The following is an 18,935-nucleotide window of genomic DNA, read 5'->3' as shown; positions in this document are numbered from 1 at the left end:
AGAAAATGGACAAAACTTGAAAACAGATTTTTTTTCTTGAATTTACACTTAGCTCTTGAGTTACAAAAACAGGTATTTTCAGCTTCTGAACTGTATGGACCATACAGTTCAAACAAAAGCCTGAAACAAATAAGCCTTCTCCAATAAATAGTTTAATTCTCTCATTTGTAATTAGAACACTATTTGGGTTAAAAAGAGGAACTGAGAGCAGCAGAGTGGTGAGTATGACGTGAGTTGTTTCACTGAAACTTTTAACATTCTATGTTTGATTCGTCAACCCTACGCAAAAGTCTACAAATATGTAGAAAAAGTGCATGTAATTACAGTCATTTAGCAGACGCTTTTATCCAAAGCGACTTACAATCAGTAGTATATTACATATCATTCACCCGTTCACACACTGATGACAGGCTACCATGCAAGGTGCCACCATCAGACTGTAACTAACATTCAGCATCCAGTCCACACCGATGGCAAGCCTTCGGGAGCAACTTGGGGTTAAGTGTCTTGCCCAAGGACACATCGACTGCCGAAGCCGGGTATCGAACCACCGACCCTCTGATTGGAGAACTACCTTGCTCTCCACTACGCCACAGCCGCCCCATAAAAGTAAACTTTTCACCTTATCAACTAAATTGAATTTTGCAGATGAGTCAGAGAGAGAGATAAAAGGCAGACAGATTGAATAAATAAATCCAGAGTGCATTCAGATCGCTGGAGGCGTGTCACGATAAGAAAAAACCTCAGTTTGAATCCCTGTCTGCTTCAGCCCTGAAACTTATTATGAAAGACCTTTAATGTGAAGAAATGACAGGAAACGTGTCGGAAATCTATAGGATTAGCCTCTACGTGTTTAACATAAATGCTTAAATTACTTAAAAGGGTTATCCTGATCACATCAGCTCCATATCATATAATTTCTTTAAAAAAAAAAATGTTCTCCTTATGTTTAATTTGGGATATTTTGGTGTATGTTGAAGGTGTATACAGAATTTGAGTTATGTGTGGATTCATATTGTTTTTAATTAAAAGTTTTTTATTTTTTATTATAAATCACATCTCTGGATCCCTGTCAACTCATCCAACCCAAAATAACATTCCCATACAACTAAACTGCACTCTCAATTACATTTTAGAGAAATGTATTTCTTTGGTGGAGGTTTTGACAAAACAAAACAAAATACGCTACTTAACTAGATTGTTAGGCTTAAAATGCTCCTTTCATGCGGGACACAAACAGCGGTCTCCTGGGTGAGAGCCAGTGACCTCCTCACGACACGGACTTCTACAGACTCATTTGAAAGTAATTTGTGTTACATCAAAAGCAAACATGAACCACAGCAAAATACATAATGCAATTATCTTGTATGGGAAACTCATTTTTAGACGACAGGGCCGACTCATCAGTAAAGTCTACTGTCCTGTTTCCCAGCATCATGAGTCAACTACTTTTTTTTAGAGAGCAAGGGGAGGGTCTTGTATTTCCTTACTGAGATTTCTTGTGAAATGTGTCCGCATGTCATATCATTAAAGAAAACATTTCTTTAATGATTTACTTTAATGACTGGAGAGGTCGCTTTCCGTTCAGTTGTGTCACTGTATGGCAAATATCGTGGGACTTTTAAGCAAGGAAAGTAAAAGCTAGCTATAAACTTGACGGAGAAATAAATGAAATGAAATAAATAAAGAATTTACACTGCTGTTCCTCATGTTTAAATGCACACAGTGTCTCTCTTAATGGGGACTATATGGAATAATGTAGGCTCTTCAGTCCCCCTGTGTTTGTCATACATTTCTAAAATGTTAATTCCATTTCTAAAAAAAAAGTATTGTTTTTATTACTTTTCAGAAACATGGAGTGAGTTTGAAAATCGCTTAAGAATCTCTAGATCATATGAGCGTATGAGGTGACATGTTTCCGTGGAACTAATTCAACATGTCAGAATACGACGCTTACTTCGCCGCAGACACAGACACCGGCTGTGTATTGTTTGCAGGCGGCGACTGTTGAGAGCCAAGTGCAAACAGAATATGAATGTGATGTGAAGCTCAGGGACGGACTCAGAGGGGACGCTCAGACAAAGACATGAAAGGACGGAGACGAGGCCCAGCTGGAAGGAGGCTGGAAACACCCGAAGGTTAATTTGCAGATTTTCTCCTGAGTCGAACAAACAACAGCTGCTTCTGTTTGATTTCCACTATCTGCTGGGAGATTCAAATACCTTCTTCTGTGTCATTAATGGATAAAAAAACCCAAAATATATTCTGATATAGTTGTTGGCTGGCGATGAGCCCTGTATATCAATTTGAGAGCAACATCTATGGAGCCCACAGAAGGTAAAATACTACCTACTACTTTGGGCACAAAAGATCATAACTTGTCATGCTCCTTATTTGACTTAACAGTACTTGCTTACCACACATTGATACAACAAATAATAACTATTCATCAATCTGATGTTTACACATATTGTCTCTCTCAACAAATCCCTTTTTGATCCATCATTTTGTCACCATCATCGCTAGATTTGCTATCAAACTGGCATGACAATGACCAGGCAGAAACCTCCAGTTCTGAACAGTGAAGCCAATACGTAAGTGCCTTAAACCTGCAGTCTTTCTATTGGCCAAAAGGGGGCAAATCCTCTGGTTGTATAGAAGTCTATGAGAAAATGACTCTACTTCTCACTTTATTTATTACCTCAGTAAACATTTTAAACATGAGTTTATGTTCTCAATCTCTAGTTGCAAGTCTTCTTCAATACAGCATGATGCTCATTTAGCTTCAAAACAGCGGTCAACAAACCAATGGGTAACATCATGACGACTACATCCACTTCTTATATACGGTATATGGCAATAACAAATGACCGTGTAACTGAAAGAACTGATTACATTTCAGAGAAAGTTACTCCCAAAGAAAAGGTTTTCTCGCTGGTATGTAAATACAGAGGGCCTGGCCCAAAAATGTGAAGCTCAACACAACACTGAATCCATTACCAGAAACTGTTCAGTCTCCCTTTATTAGACTAACGGCAGGTTACTACAACGACAGATGTGAACAAAGTTTAGGACCTATTCTTTTGTTCTATAGTCACCAAAGCAAAATTCGACCCAATTTTCACAAGGTACATATCTACACCTTGACACTGAAATGGCATTTTTGCAGACAGAAAAATCAGGAGAATTTTTTTTGTTCCAGACCTTTCTCTATCCCAGCAGAATCTGACGAGATCCGTTAACTAGCTTAGGCGAACGCCCTAGCTAACAAACATTCACAATGCTAAATATGGCTGTAAACTGTGTAAATCTAATCTGATCTCATCTTAAAATCAAATGTTTGTCAAAGAAAAATATAAAGACATAATGCCGAAACAATGAATTTCTTATACATAACATAACTTGAACTACATTCATCCATCCAAAAAAAGGGGAGGGGGAACAACGCCATGACCACGCCCATTTAGGACACAGGAAGCATTTACCAATCAAAACCACTGGCGGAGCTTGTAAACCTTACAATGCGTCATCTCTGTTACAGAGCCTCTATGCATAGTATTTCATGCGTCCCTGATATCTGAAGTCATACGACGACTCCACCAACACATCGCCTCGCTTTGTTTGAGTGGGGGCCTGTTTTCAGATCCTCTCTGTTCTGAGCCGGCTAACTTCCTGCCGAACACACCTGAACACACGAGCAGCATCAGTGTGAATCCACGAGCAGCTGGTGAGCAGTCAGACAATAAATACAAACATATGATATTTATGAAAACCTCCTGAAGCAAACAGATGGCTCAGATTTTATATTTCATGACCGCATTTTGATTCTGGATTTGATTCTGGCTGAGAGCTTCTGCAGAAAGGATGGGGGGCTCTGTCAGCGGAGGGAATACAAAGATTTTTTAAATTTAATTTTATTTATTTTTATTGTTTTGGGAATGTCAGGCAGTTTCCAGTCAGGTTTTTTTTTATTTCCCTTGTAGGCTTTGACACAAGGCTCTAATCTTTTATTTTCCACACAATACGGAGCGGTGAAGGAGTGCTTCTTTACTTTTATCCGAGCAAAGACTTATGTGTGTTTTGGAGTGTGGGGACGTTTAGTCCGTTCCTTTTTTGAGGGTTAAGAAGGTTTTAGGGGTGATGTTAGAATTAGCTGTAGGTTTTAAACATTATCAATGCAATCGCAACATCCGCCAGCTGGGGTCCTTTGTTGCATCTTTTCTCTCTCACCTCATTTCCTGTCATGCCCCCCCAAAAAATACATGTGTGATGGCTCACCTAGTACACTCAGCTCTGTGTTTGCAGTGATGTTGTGATTCTTGTTGGCGGCTGTGCAGCTGTAACTGCCAGAGTCGTCGTCAGTGACGCTCCTGATGATCAGATTACTTCCCACCAGCAGAGAGTACTTGTTATTCCTGCAGAGGAAGGAAGAGTCAGGTAGATTTCTTTTAGCACCTTCTTTTTTTTCTCAACTTAGCTTTCACACTAAAAGGATAAGTCTGGTTAAAACCATCACTGTGTTAGTCCCCCTCAGTACTTTCAGTCAGAGACCACTGGTTTCTTCTAAAGATTCCCAAAGCAGTCGTTCCCCAGGCAGGACTATTTTCTACTGCGTAGCAATTCACATTTGGAGCTGTAGTGTGTATTTCTGGTAGCAGGATGGTGTATGTGGGATTGAGTCAAAATACACTTCAGTGGGTGTGTACTCATGGTAACAAAGTCAACAGTGTAACAATAGCGTCGTGTTTCCATTCAATTGTCCAGTAAATTTTAAGCTAACTTTTAGAAATTATGCAATAAAGAAATGCAAATTTAGAGCGTTTCCATCGACTGGTTTGCTGCTAGTAAACTCAGCTACAGCGTAGTAGCTTAATAGTTAGAAGTTGTTGCTCTAGGCCACCCTTGGCTGTATATTACCAGTAACAGAGGAGGAGAAGAAGTAGAGGTTGCGAACTGGAAATAAAACAAGGCTCCATCTAACCCATAAAATGTTGTAAAAATATATAAATGGAAAAATGTTTGCTAGGTCAAATTATCCGGCAAGGCGTATCCATATCCCTTTTAGTGCATCAACTCATTTTCTACAAAGGCATCTAACCCATGCATGGGTTTTCAGGAAATTGTTGTACTTTCATGTCAGCTAGTTTGGGCTTTGTTTCATGTTAATCAATCAAAGATCAATTTCTAGCGCAGATGAGTCATGTGAGTTAAATGTTTGCTAGGTCAGAATTATCCGGCAAAGGCGTATCCATATCCCTTTTAGTGCATCAACTCATTTTCTACAAAGGCTAAAACCACCTCAAACTTCTACAGCCCTTCTAATGCGATACTTTAAAATGTGCATAAAAATATATAAATGGAAACACGGCTAGTGTGGCTTGTTTTTGGGGTTTTCATGGCATCTTATTTAGAATATGAAAAACATATACAATCACTGGCCTTGAATTATACATGTGGGGCTCTACTGGGCCAAACTAGTTGATACGGCAGGTTATTAGGTGGGTTAAACTAGGATTATGTTAGGCCAACGTGCAATATGAAGAGACGGTTTGACGTACCAGCTCTGGATCAGTTCCTCTCCTCTCCTCCACTGGATGCTCGGAGTCGGGTACCCGGAAGCGGAACATTCCAGCACAGCATCTGTTCCCAGCAGAGCCGTTCCTCTGGATGGACGCTGGAGGAACTGGAGGTTCCTGCTCACCCCGGGCTCTGAGAGAGAGACAGAGAGGAGGAAATGAGAAACTGACACAGGGTTTGTATTCTGAGTTACACTACATTGCCAAACGTTCCCAAAAGTTGCAGTCATATAGTATGTGTCATTAAAAAGCAATTGCAGGGATTTGCACCAATTTAGAGACAACAGCATCAGTAAGGTCCAACATGTTGGACCTTGCCTGGCTCGAAAGGCCAAGGCCTGGCTCGAAAGTCCAGTTATTGTTCTATATGTGTTAGATGGAATTGAGGTCAGGGCTCTGTGCAGGCCAGTCAAGTTCTTCCTTGCCAAACCAGGAAAACCATTTCTTTGTGGAGCTGGCTTTGTGAAAGGAAGGTCAACTGTTCAGGATTGGAAGAACACTTGTGTCTTAATATATCAAATCCACAACAACTCTGCGATACGCACATGTGTCTTGTGCCTTTTACTTTTCTTTTGTACTGTTATGTTATCCCAACAGGCAGCCATTCGAACTTGTAAAATGTTGGCATGTAAAATAAGTTCCCACTTGTTTAATTAGCATGTACGCCACTGAAAAGGGTCAGGTGCATTAGCATTAGCTAAAAAGAACGCTTGCACACAAGAAAACAGGTTACAGGGAGAGTTCTGCACAAGAGGTGGCTAAATACAAGGATGACTACCGCAAACACAACAACCTATTACATTTGTATGGAGCTGGTCAACTATTACTTAAACATGACTAAGAGTCTATATCCATATATATATATATATGGTTAACTTTTCTGTAGTTTAAATATCATCACTGTTTCCATCAATGCATAGTACCACCAAACATATATGAATGTCATTATATTGAAGGTATTTTGTCATTAATAAAACTATTGGACAATTTTTGACCAGATGATGATCATCCTCTGGAACCGTGACTGTTGAATAGCAATTGAATAGTCACCTGTGCATGGTTTTTGGGGCTCTGATACAACATCACACTACTTCTTCCTTTGCTCTTAGCAGGCAAAAAGTTACATACTACAGCTAGGAGGGGTCGGCTAGAGCCACACAGCTAACGTAGATATCCAGACCCTCCTTAGCATTAAAGGTGAATAGGCCATCCATGGCACAACAACTCCCAGTGTGTGAAATACAGTGAAATAACAAGAAGGAGCCAGGTATCAAAGGCTCACAGGGTTCTAAAAGTATATGAATATTTGGCTAAGAACTCAGATCAATCTGGAGTTCAAGCCAGATGTTGCGATCCTCCTCTGATAGACAAACCCGTACATGAAAAAAACTACCTCTGAATTGGCTTCTTAAAAAGTCAACATGGGTCGAAGCTTTTCATGTTTCATGTTTTCAGGATGAGATGTTCTATCAGATCTCATTTGGAAAAAACTGAGGCCTGATGACACACACACACACACACACACACACACACACACACACACACACACACACACACACACACACACACACACACACACACACACACACACACACACACTCGTGTGGTGGGTCAGGTTGTGTTCGCCCTCAGGTTGGCTCGAGGGTTGTTGGGTTCTTGAAGAACGAGGAGACGATTTCCTTTAGGGGACAGGAAGTTACATCAGCACACCCCAGGGCACTGACACACACGCATACGAACCTTCGACTTGAAATATTCTGGTAAGACCGTATTCATCCTCATCGAGCATTGAGTCATTTACCCTCTTTTGTTCAGCCTGATATTAATCTGATTGAGCTGTTGGTAATTTAAGAAAATAAAAGCATTGTATTATGATTTTTTTTTTTTTTTATTAATTCATTGTTTAATTTCAAGTAAGTTATTTCATTTATATAACACATTTTTGTTATTTTATATTTTATTCTACTTTTTATATTTCCCACTGTGTTCGTTTATAACTTAATACACAATTATTTAATATTTAATATTTTAATATATATATATATATATATATATATATATATATATATATATATATATATTATGTATATAATGTTTTTGTAATGAATTTTTATATTTCACATTTGTATCATATATACATTTTAAGGGTTAACATATTTTGTTATTTTTTACTGCTTATTCAGTATTTATCAATGTATACTTTTTTCTTCATGTAATTTTGTTTAATTTCAAAGGTCATTTTGTTTAATTGTAATGTAAATTTTATATTCAATTCTAAATTCAGCAACTCCTGAATTCCATCAATCAAAACGTAATGAATTTCATACGATTTCCTTATCAAGTGAGTGTTTCCTCCAGCATGGACAGATCTGTGTGATTGAAACATAATAAATAAGGTATGAAGCTGTACGACCTCTGGATTCAGGAACAAAAGAACTACAGAAACAGAAACAGAAAATAAGATACTAAGCAGAAAAGTAAGCAGCTAACATGAGGAGACAAAAGAAGAACAAGAAGCAGGAGAAGCGTCCATGCAGCAGATTTCTTTTTCTTTTGTTTGGCTGGTCACAGAGAAGAGTAAAGAGCGAGGGATCACAGAGATAATCACTGAACGACAGTGTGACTCCTTTAATGTTTTCACAGACACGCCACCAAAGAAGGCCGTCAGCAAATCAGAAGACAGAGCGACGGCGCTCGCATCACAATGAGGAAGGAGAGTCAGGACACACTCTCTGTTATCAACACACACACACACACACACACACAATATACACGCCAATGTATTTTTGTGATTCCTATTCGTTTTTATCAATGTGTGCAATCTGTGTGAAAATAAAGGCAAACTGTCTCTTTAAGATGACTCCAAACACAATTAGCGGATCATTCATCCAGTTTAAAAACCTTTCATTTACTTAACTGTAGCATTAAACAGGCTCTTAGGATTTTTTCTGTTTTTTGTAGTGAACAAGATAAAAGATTTTTGTTGCTAAAGGTAATTAATCAGTCCTAAGAGATACTCGTTAAAAAACAGAAACGTACCTTTTACTGATAATAATGATAGGATTGGTAATATTGGGTAAGACTACACTACATTGTTAATGTTATTCTGGGTTGACATAGCCTACATGGCTTTCCTGGTTAGTATGAGGTGATGGTGTCCAGGCCCTGTGGTGATGATTTTAGCTTGTTTTCCTCTCCCTCAATATGAAATTATTAAGACTACAAGGACGACTTAATTCGTTCTCTGAGAAATCCGCCTTTTGTTTTCTCAAGAATTAATAGATTAACACATTATCATAAGAAAACGAGCTTTTGGATCTCAATATAACGTCATAAAAAAGTCATTAAAAAATAATTGCAAACACTGCTGCTCTCTGCTTCTGTCCTTATCAGGTGTTTTATCAGATTACACAAAGTTAAATCTTAACCTTCAGCTTGCCACTAGAGGAACACTTAGCAGAATCTTAAAGGATGATTTCACCACTTTTCTTCTTAAAACAATACTCAAGTTTTAGTCAGTCATCATTCCTCCTATTCACATTGGCTGCAAAGGATCCTCTTCCTATCTTGAAGTATGTAAAGTTAATATGAGGTTGTAGCTGTCTTAGTTTGGGTCTGTCAAGTGTCTTTCTTCAAAAGTTTGTGTTTTACTTCATAATTCCATCTTTGCTTTTACTTGGACAGTGTTTCCTCACTGAGCTAAAGTGGACACAAAGAGTGAATGTTGTGCTGTTTGGAGACAGACTTGAGATGAACCCACGTTACATTGCATCTTGTTGTTTTTACACTTTCTTATGATTAAGGAACAAAATATATAATGTGATTTTTGAGTTTAAGATGTGCTGCAGGGGGATTGTGTCACCTTTGGATGCCGTCCGGTAGACAGCTGTTTATCCATATTCAATTTTAGAGTACAGTCATGAGACCGGTTATGTCTAAAGCCGTGTACATTTGGTTTTCAAAGAAACTGATATTTTCAACACAGCTGTGCATCTTTTGTACAGATTCACCCAGTAGAGTTTCATGTCCATCCAAAACCTTGAAGAACTCCAAATAGCAAGAATGAACCCATCACATCTCTTCAGTGAGCCTTGTCCATGAACACTACATGCTGTTGTATTTGTCTCCACCTGACAGCTGACGGTTACACCTGCTACAGAAGTACACAAGAACACTGGAACTTTACGTCTCATCTCTTTGGCTACTAATCTGACTGCTTTATTCGGACAACTATACAGGAACAGAGCAGAAAGTAGGACAGGAATGTATTAACTGGAACCAGATGATGCCTTCTGGTAATCTCCCCCCTTTCACCCCTGAGCCCCTCTGATGGTTCCATTTGATAAAAACTTTAGACAGTCACAGTTAATAAAACCCTCATGGAGACAGAATCATTAAAATTGAATCCATCGGATGCATTAATACTTCATGCAGATCAGATGTAAAAGAGCTTAAGCTGGAAACAAAGAGACCTCTGTGGCTCATACATTTGAGACCTGTTTAAAAGATCCTCTGAAGCCTGATAAAGAAGCAAAACTACTATGTTTAGACAAATCCTCTTGTTTCCCCAGAGTCAAACGGATCAGTTTTTAGAGATATAAGTCCAGAACATGTTTAGCCTAGCTTAGCACAAAGACTGGAGGCAGCAGGACACAGCATTAGTTGTTATGTTTTTTGGTTGTTGATTAATTTCTAAATAATACATACTTCATTCAACCTAACCTTTTTCTTTTTTTTAACTCTTTAACAGTTTCATTGATTCATTTATAATTAGGTTTTTTGTTTTTTTTCATTTACTGCCATATGACTTGAAACATTTAATTTTATCAAATTATTTATTTAATGTTTTGTTTGTGAAATGTATTTATTGTATTTTTTTTTGGGGGGGGGAATGTATTTTAATTTTAACTTTTCAAATATATATATATATATATATATATATATATATATATATATATATTGTATCTACTCAATAATAGATCAATCCTTTAATTCACGATTCTTATTTGTTATTTATTCTTTTATTTATTACACGGTTCTATTTTGGGATTTAATTAATCATATATATGTAAATATATTTAATAATAATAATAATAATAATCAATCCTTTATTAGTCCCACAATGGGGAAATTATTTCTCTGCATTTAACCCATCCCAGAGGAGCAGTGGGCTGCAATGAAGCGCCCGGGGAGCAACTTGGGGTTAGGTGTCTTGCTCAAGGACACCTCGGCATGTTGCCGGTAGAGGGGTTTGAACCACCAACCTTGTGGTTACGGGACAAGCGCTCTACCTCATGTGCCACAGCCGCCCCAACCGTTATATATCTTGTATTTTCTTTTTGTCTACTTTGATATTGCAAAATGAATGTATTCATGTATTTTGCATACTGTTTTATGTAACAGCCAGGTGAGATTTGAGTTAATAAATGGCTCTGGATGTCCCCAAGAGTTTTCCTCCTAAACTTTGCCCTCGGGACTCTGACGAGGATTAACTGTTGAAAGATGTTTTCAGCTTTGTGTAAGGGTGGATGGGGGGCAACAGTTTTAAAAAATGGACTTTGAAATGCAAAGTACACGTGATTATCCCGCTGAAGGTCAGCGCTCCAGCTCCAGAGACCCCCCACTGGGACGGAGCGCAGGAACACTTCATGAGCTCCAGTCAAAGTGGTGTTTAACCAGGAAGAGAGAGCTAAACTTAGCTGTAATACCAGCGATGAAGTGGACAGTGTATGGACTCGTCTAATTGGACGGTGTGGAGTGTATAAAACATCGGCGGCTGACGGATTCCCTGCAGACTGCTGAGAAGCCGTTTCCTCTCAGACGTATGATTAAAATCACATCTCACACTCATACATATAATATATTCATTACATCCCATTTCATTTCAAAATGAGACATCTAGCACAGGGAGGAAATTAACAACAATTACTCTCCAACAAAATGAAAGGTAAAACTCACTATTAAGTAAAACTGCTGGTGCAGTGCTGTGCTGTCACAAGACTGGAAATCCAAATCAGGTTTTGCAAGTTGATAACACAAAAAATATTTAAATGATGTACAATAATAGATGCCAGAAGTTCCAAGTTAGGTTTATCAGGGCAGAAAATCGACACTCTTATGGGAGGCCAAGCTCTCCACTGAACAACTAGAATGATCTCCTCACAGTTGCATATCTTTACCAACCAGTCAAGTTGGTGTCTATTTCAGAAACTTCAGATTCTTACTATATATGAATGAAGATTCTTTTAGGTGAAGGAAATATTCCTGAACATTTCAAGACCTTCTTCAAAGCAAATTCACAGGTTCATTCTTACTCAACTCATCAATCTTTAGATCTTCATCCTCCTAAAGTATTTACTTGTAGAGGTCAATTTTGGAAAAGATTTAGGTGAACCAAATTATGGAATGGCTTTTCACACTTAACAAAACAATGGTCGTCTATAAAAAGTTTCAAAAGATGCTTAAAAGACAATCTTACCCCTGTTTTGTAATTATTTTCCTTATGTATTATATTGTATTATATGTATTCCATGTTTCAGTTTGTATTTTTTAATCTGTAGTTGTTGCATTCATAGGGACTTGTAGCATTACTTTTGTGTTGGAGTAAATGCAGGGGACTCATTGCATTTTTTTTTTCTTCGTTTGAAATGTATTGTTAAAAATCTTATCCCCTTAATCAAAATCAAACCTATGCTTATTTTTGTATTCATTATAGTATTGTGATTTTTTTTATATTATATAGGTGGAGGCTTCAAATAAGCCCAGTGGGCTTTCTGCCTCTTCCTGCACTGTAATATTATTTATCAATGTTGTGTTTTTTACTAAACCAAACAAACTAAACTAAACTAAACTACATCCTGTCTGTCTGTCCAAAATGTTATTACTCATCGCTCTAAGGCATCTCCCCTCCGGACTCATTGTCAAATTTTTCTTCTTTTTTCTTCGTTTATATATTATAATATTCCTGGGCTAGTACATGTGAGATCCACTAACCATCAGATTAAATTTACCACTCGAGGTTTAACTGCAAGTAATCTGATCTCTGTCCCATTAAATGTCCCACCTCCTGCACAAAAAAAGACTGAATGGGAAAAAATGGATATGGCACTTTTAAATTTTCGGTCACTGAGCAATAAGACATTTGTTATTAATGAACTCATATCCGAACATAAACTTGACTGCATGTTTTTAACAGAAACCTGGTTGGGTAGCGACGGACCTGCGGTTCTTATTGAGACGTCCCCTCCATGCTATAGTTTTGAGTATTCTACAAGGTATGGTAAAAAAAAGGCGGTGGAACTGCCTCTATATTTACTGACGCCCTAAATTGCAGAAATATCCCTATTGGTGATTTTTGCTCATTTGAACATCATGCTATACTGTTAAAATCCCAACCCCCTGTGCTTGTTATAACAATATATAGACCCCCCCAAACAATGTCCAACCTTTTTAGATGATTTTACTGAAATGCTGTCTATTGTCACTACCAATTATGACAACATTATGGTCATAGGTGATTTTAATCTACATGTGGATAATGCGGCCGACTCTAAAGCTACTGAATTCCTCAATGTGTTGCGCTCTATGGATTTTATTCAACATGTTAATGGGCCGACTCACAACACGCTGGATCTAATCATCACTCGTGGTCTAAGAATTGATGTATCCTCTATTATTGACTTGGCGATCTCAGACCACTACTGTATTTTCTTCTCTGCATTGCTATCAACATCTAGCTGTGCTACTGAGCGGGTTTTTAGGAAACGTTATCTTACCTCTGAAGTTGCTGAACATTTCATAAATCATATTAATAACATACAACCACAAATCCTCCCTTCCTCATTTCTCAAATCTGATTTCTAAAAATCATAATAATCCCAGAATGCTTTTCTCAACTATCGACAGCCTCATAAATCCAGCTCCAACAAGCCACTCTTTCATCAACTCAACATCAAAATGCGAAAACCATTTCTTTGTGGAGCTGGCTTTGTGAAAGGAAGGTCAACTGTTCAGGATGGGAAGAACACTTGTGTCTTAATATATCAAATCCACAACAACTCTGCGATACGCACATGTGTCTTGTGCCTCTTACTTTTCTTTTGTACTGTTATGTTATCCCAACAGGCAGCCATTCGAACTTGTAAAATGTTGGCATGTAAAATAAGTTCCCACTTGTTTAATTAGCATGTACGCCACTGAAAAGGGTCAGGTGCATTAGCATTAGCTAAAAAGAACGCTTGCACACAAGAAAACAGGTTACAGGGAGAGTTCTGCACAAGAGGTGGCTAAATACAAGGATGACTACCGCAAACACAACAACCTATTACATTTGTATGGAGCTGGTCAACTATTACTTAAACATGACTAAGAGTCTATATCCATATATATATATATATGGTTAAATTTTCTGTAGTTTAAATATCATCACTGTTTCCATCAATGCATAGTACCACCAAACATATATGAATGTCATTATATTGAAGGTATTTTGTCATTAATAAAACTATTGGACAATTTTTGACCAGATGATGATCATCCTCTGGGAACCGTGACTGTTGAATAGCAATTGAATAGTCACCTGTGCATGGTTTTTGGGGCTCTGATACAACATCACACTACTTCTTCCTTTGCTCTTAGCAGGCAAAAAGTTACATACTACAGCTAGGAGGGGTCGGCTAGAGCCACACAGCTAACGTAGATATCCAGACCCTCCTTAGCATTAAAGGTGAATAGGCCATCCATGGCACAACAACTCCCAGTGTGTGAAATACAGTGAAATAACAAGAAGGAGCCAGGTATCAAAGGCTCACAGGGTTCTAAAAGTATATGAATATTTGGCTAAGAACTCAGATCAATCTGGAGTTCAAGCCAGATGTTGCGATCCTCCTCTGATAGACAAACCCGTACATGAAAAAAACTACCTCTGAATTGGCTTCTTAAAAAGTCAACATGGGTCGAAGCTTTTCATGTTTCATGTTTTCAGGATGAGATGTTCTATCAGATCTCATTTGGAAAAAACTGAGGCCTGATGACACACACACACACACACACACACACACACACACACACTCGTGTGGTGGGTCAGGTTGTGTTCGCCCTCAGGTTGGCTCGAGGGTTGTTGGGTTCTTGAAGAACGAGGAGACGATTTCCTTTAGGGGACAGGAAGTTACATCAGCACACCCCAGGGCACTGACACACACGCATACGAACCTTCGACTTGAAATATTCTGGTAAGACCGTATTCATCCTCATCGAGCATTGAGTCATTTACCCTCTTTTGTTCAGCCTGATATTAATCTGATTGAGCTGTTGGTAATTTAAGAAAATAAAAGCATTGTATTATGATTTTTTTATTTTTTTATTAATTCATTGTTTAATTTCAAGTAAGTTATTAAAATAACACATTTTTGTTATTTTATATTTTATTCTACTTTTTATATTTCCCACTGTGTTCGTTTATAACTTAATACACAATTATTATCAATCTTAATACTTTTAGACTTGAGCGCTGCTTTTGATACAGTAGATCATGACCTTCTTATAAACAGACTACAGAAGTGTGTTGGCCTCTCTGGATCAGTTCTAGATTGGTTCAGGACTTATCTGTCCGGCAGAGACTATTTTGTCACCCTTGGTGACCACTCCTCGGCTAACACTAACATAACATGTGGGGTCCCTCAAGGCTCTATTCTGGGACCTGTATTGTATAGTCTCTATATGCTGCCATTGGGAAATATCATCAGAAAACACAGGATTCATTTTCATAGCTATGCTGATGATACACAACTATACATCTCTTTATCACCCAATGACACCAGCCCTATTGATAAACTGGTTAAATGCATTGATCATATCAACTCGTGGATGTCACATAATTTCTTGCAGTTGAATAAAGATAAGACTGAGGTTTTAATTATTGGTGCAAAGGCCCAGAGAGAGATACTGTGCACTAACTTAAAATCCCTGGCACAAAATGCCAAGCCCCTAGCAAAAAATCTAGGCGTGCTTTTAGACCCTGATTTGAACTTTGAATCTCACATTAATAATCTCACTAGAACAGCATTTTATCACCTGCGAAATATTGCTAAAGTGCAACCGTTTCTCTCCCAGGCAGATACTGAGAGACTCATGCATGCTTTTATCATTAGCAGGCTTGATTACGGCAATGCTCTCCTTTCTGGTCTACCTAAGAAAGCCATAAATAAGCTACAGATAATGCAGTGCTTACCAAGACCAGAAGGAGAGCACACATCTCACCTGTCTTAAAGTCCCTCCATTGGTTGCCTGTCAGTTTTAGAATAGATTTTAAGATCTTTTTATTGGCGTTCAAATCACTGAACGGACTAGCTCCTGAATACTTGTCAGACATGCTTTTAACGTATACTCCCTCTAGATCCCTCAGGTCCTCTGGCACTGGCCTTTTAGTTGTTCCCTTGGTGAGGACTAAGAACTACGGTGAGGCAGCATTTAGTGTCTATGGTCCTCGCCTCTGGAACAGCCTGCCAGAGGAGCTGAGGGCATCAAAATCTATAAACACTTTTAAGAGAAATCTTAAAACATACCTTTTTAGTTTAGTTTATTTTCTTAATCCATTGTTATCAGTGTTTCTCTCTACCGTTTATTTTCACAGTATTGTTGTATTTTCATTGTATTGTTAAGCACCTTGTATTGCAATTTTGCACGAAAGGTGCTATATAAATAAAATTTGATTTGATTTGATTTGTGTGAAATTGTCATAATTAGCCTTTTGATTCTTGAGTTATCCGTCGTTGTCAAAAGCCTGTAATAAGTCTGCCCAATAGTTTCATTCGTCCTGAATTAAATGATTAGACAGGCTCCCTGTCTGTCTCCCTGTCTGCCCATCTATGGCCACTCTGACCTGTGCCCTCAATGCGCATCATCTTCCACAAGCTACTAGCTCTACAGCTGTAAGTAGTCCAGATGGCCATGTTGGTTTTTTCCATTCATTATGATAATTTGGGGGGGTGGCTTTGGATGGACACTCAAGAACAAGTACCTCAAATATGTACTCAAGTACAGTAGAATGAGTTCTCAGGTGTTTGCTGTACATCCCTGTTGGATCAGTTACCTGGGAGAACTCGGAGCTCGGCGTCTGTCCCCGTCCTGGTGCTGCCGGGGTTGTCGGCCAGACAGCGGTACGTGGCCGAGTCTGGGGGCTGGACGGGGCTGACCTGCAAGGAGCCGGACGGCAGCACCGCCAGGCGGGAGTCCGGGTCAAAGGTCAGCGGCAGGTCCTCCCGGTTCTTCTGCCAGCGGATGATTGGCGTCGGGTCCCCAGAGACCTCGCAGCGCAGCAGGGCGGTATCGCCGAGGTACGAGGAAACGGACTCGGTGGGTACGACCACCTTCAGTGGACCTGGAAAGAGTCCACAGAGGGGGGGGGTTATTTGCAGAAACATGGACAACTGATAGAATTCTCTCAGTGTTAAAATACATATTCTATTGATTGTTTCATTGACTCCCTGTACAGCTTTATATGATTTATTTTTATATTTAATTAATTTAGCCATGCAGAACTGTTCTCTACCAGTACAGTTCTGCATGGCTAAATTATAGCTAAAATATAAAAACACTTCAGTTCAGCATGTTAACTGTACTAAGCTGAACTGAACTCATATTAAGTGAACTGAACTGTAGTGGACTGTTGTGAACTGTTCTGATCCAACCTGGCTGAACTGAGCGGAATGGTACTGTAGTGAACAGAACTGTATTGAACTGACCTGGACCGTAATGTTTGGTACTGTACTGATAGGAACGGAAGCAACTACAACGACTACGTGTACATAAAAAACTTGACAAAAACTACTGCTGTCATTGCTATTACTACTGCTTATAGCACTGCTATTAGTAACGTTGTTATTGGTAGTAGTGCGGTAAGTACTGTTGTTATTAAAGTTATTACTACTTTTGTTATTACTGTTGTAAATACTGTTGTTAGCATTGTTGTCAGTTTTGTTGTTACTACTGTTGTTAGTACTGGTGTTAGTACTGTTGTTAGTACTGATGTTATTACTGGTGTTATTAATACTGTAAGTACTGCTGTCAGTACTGTGTCAGTTCTGTGTCAGTACTGCTGTTAGTACTTCTGTAAGTACTGCTGTCAGTACTAATAGAGCATCTGTGTCACACAGGACACACAGCAGCAGCAGGGGAGAGAAGAAGAAGAGGTGAACTAACGGTGAAGGTTTTCCAGGTCGACAAGAAGAAGATAATTATACAGACAAAAATGGAACAGGAAGAGAGGTGAGGCCCAGCGGGTGAGGATGTGAGAGATAGAGAGAGAGAGAGAGAGAGAGAGAGAGAGAGAGAGAGAGAGAGAGAGTTAGATTTTGAACGGCGGGAGGACAGATGAAAGTCAGAGAGAAAAGCAGAGAGACGGGGGACAGGGAGGACAGGCAGTGTCCAGCTCGTTGTGTTTAGGACACACGCCGTTTCCTGTCTGATTACATTCACTTCAACAACAAGCAGCCTGTAGTCACATAAACACACGCTGATCCCAGCCGCACTTGTGTTCGCCCACTGCACAGCCCGGTCATTCTATCATCTGAGGCTCACGCCTGCTTATGTTTTCACTTCAACATGGCTCCCGGGGCCTCCGGGCAGATTAACTACACTCTGCAGGAATGTCAGGAATTCAATAAAGAGAAGCTTATTTTCTTTTTCTGTGTTGATGTTGTCCCAAAATTTTTACAGTGGGGTCTAAATGGGTTGAAATTATTAAATGGGAGTATTTTCAATGCCAGAGTATTTTAAGTATTCTGTTATTCTTGCCTCCTGAACCCTGTTACAGCATCGAGACCAAAAGCCCAAACGTCCACTGATAACATTGTTTGAGAAAGGATTTGTCTGGGACAGATTTATTTTCTGCTCCATCAAAGGGGACGTAATCAATACTTGGCAAATTGTATTCATGAAAAAACAAGAGTTCATCAGTCCCCCTGGTACTCCTGTGCAGGGAAGACAACAACACCCTGGAGGGTTGCTACTCGTGGCGGGTGGCTAGGAATACTTCCAGCAGTAGATTATGATTTGATTATTTTATTAACCTCCAGAGGGGAAACCGGTTTGGTCGCCCGTGTGTGCAGTCATAACATAATAAAAGACAGGACCGTATGAGAGAGTAGTAACACTAAACGTTACTGTACTAAGGTGAACTGAACTTTAATGGACAGAACCAAACTGACCTGGACTCTAATGTTGTTTACTGTACTTAATGAACTGAAGAAAATACAACTACTGTTGTCACTGCTAGTGTGAGTACTGCTGTTAGCGCTGTCGTTAGCCCTGTTGTTAGTACTGTTGTTGGTACTGTTGTTAGTACTGTTGTTAGTACTGTTG

The 18,935-nt window shown here is 39.0% G+C and overlaps 1 protein-coding gene across 1 annotated transcript in view; it reads right to left on the bottom strand.

Moving 5' to 3' along the window:
• Positions 1-18,935, bottom strand: part of dcc (DCC netrin 1 receptor) — a 240,727-nt gene that overhangs the window by 143,978 nt on the left and 77,814 nt on the right. The window contains exons 3-5 of the mRNA XM_054612210.1: positions 16,666-16,953; positions 5,559-5,709; positions 4,279-4,415 (exon numbers count right to left, since the gene is read on the bottom strand). Of these exons, the coding sequence (XP_054468185.1) occupies positions 4,279-4,415; positions 5,559-5,709; positions 16,666-16,953 (576 nt within the window). The remainder of the gene's footprint in view (positions 1-4,278; positions 4,416-5,558; positions 5,710-16,665; positions 16,954-18,935) is intronic.

The sequence above is a fragment of the Anoplopoma fimbria genome, chromosome 14 (assembly GCF_027596085.1).
Source record: "Anoplopoma fimbria isolate UVic2021 breed Golden Eagle Sablefish chromosome 14, Afim_UVic_2022, whole genome shotgun sequence".
Classification (NCBI taxonomy): Eukaryota; Metazoa; Chordata; class Actinopteri; order Perciformes; family Anoplopomatidae; genus Anoplopoma; species Anoplopoma fimbria.
The sequence above is the reverse complement of the archived record's forward strand: the minus strand, read 5'-3'. Positions and strand labels throughout refer to the sequence as shown.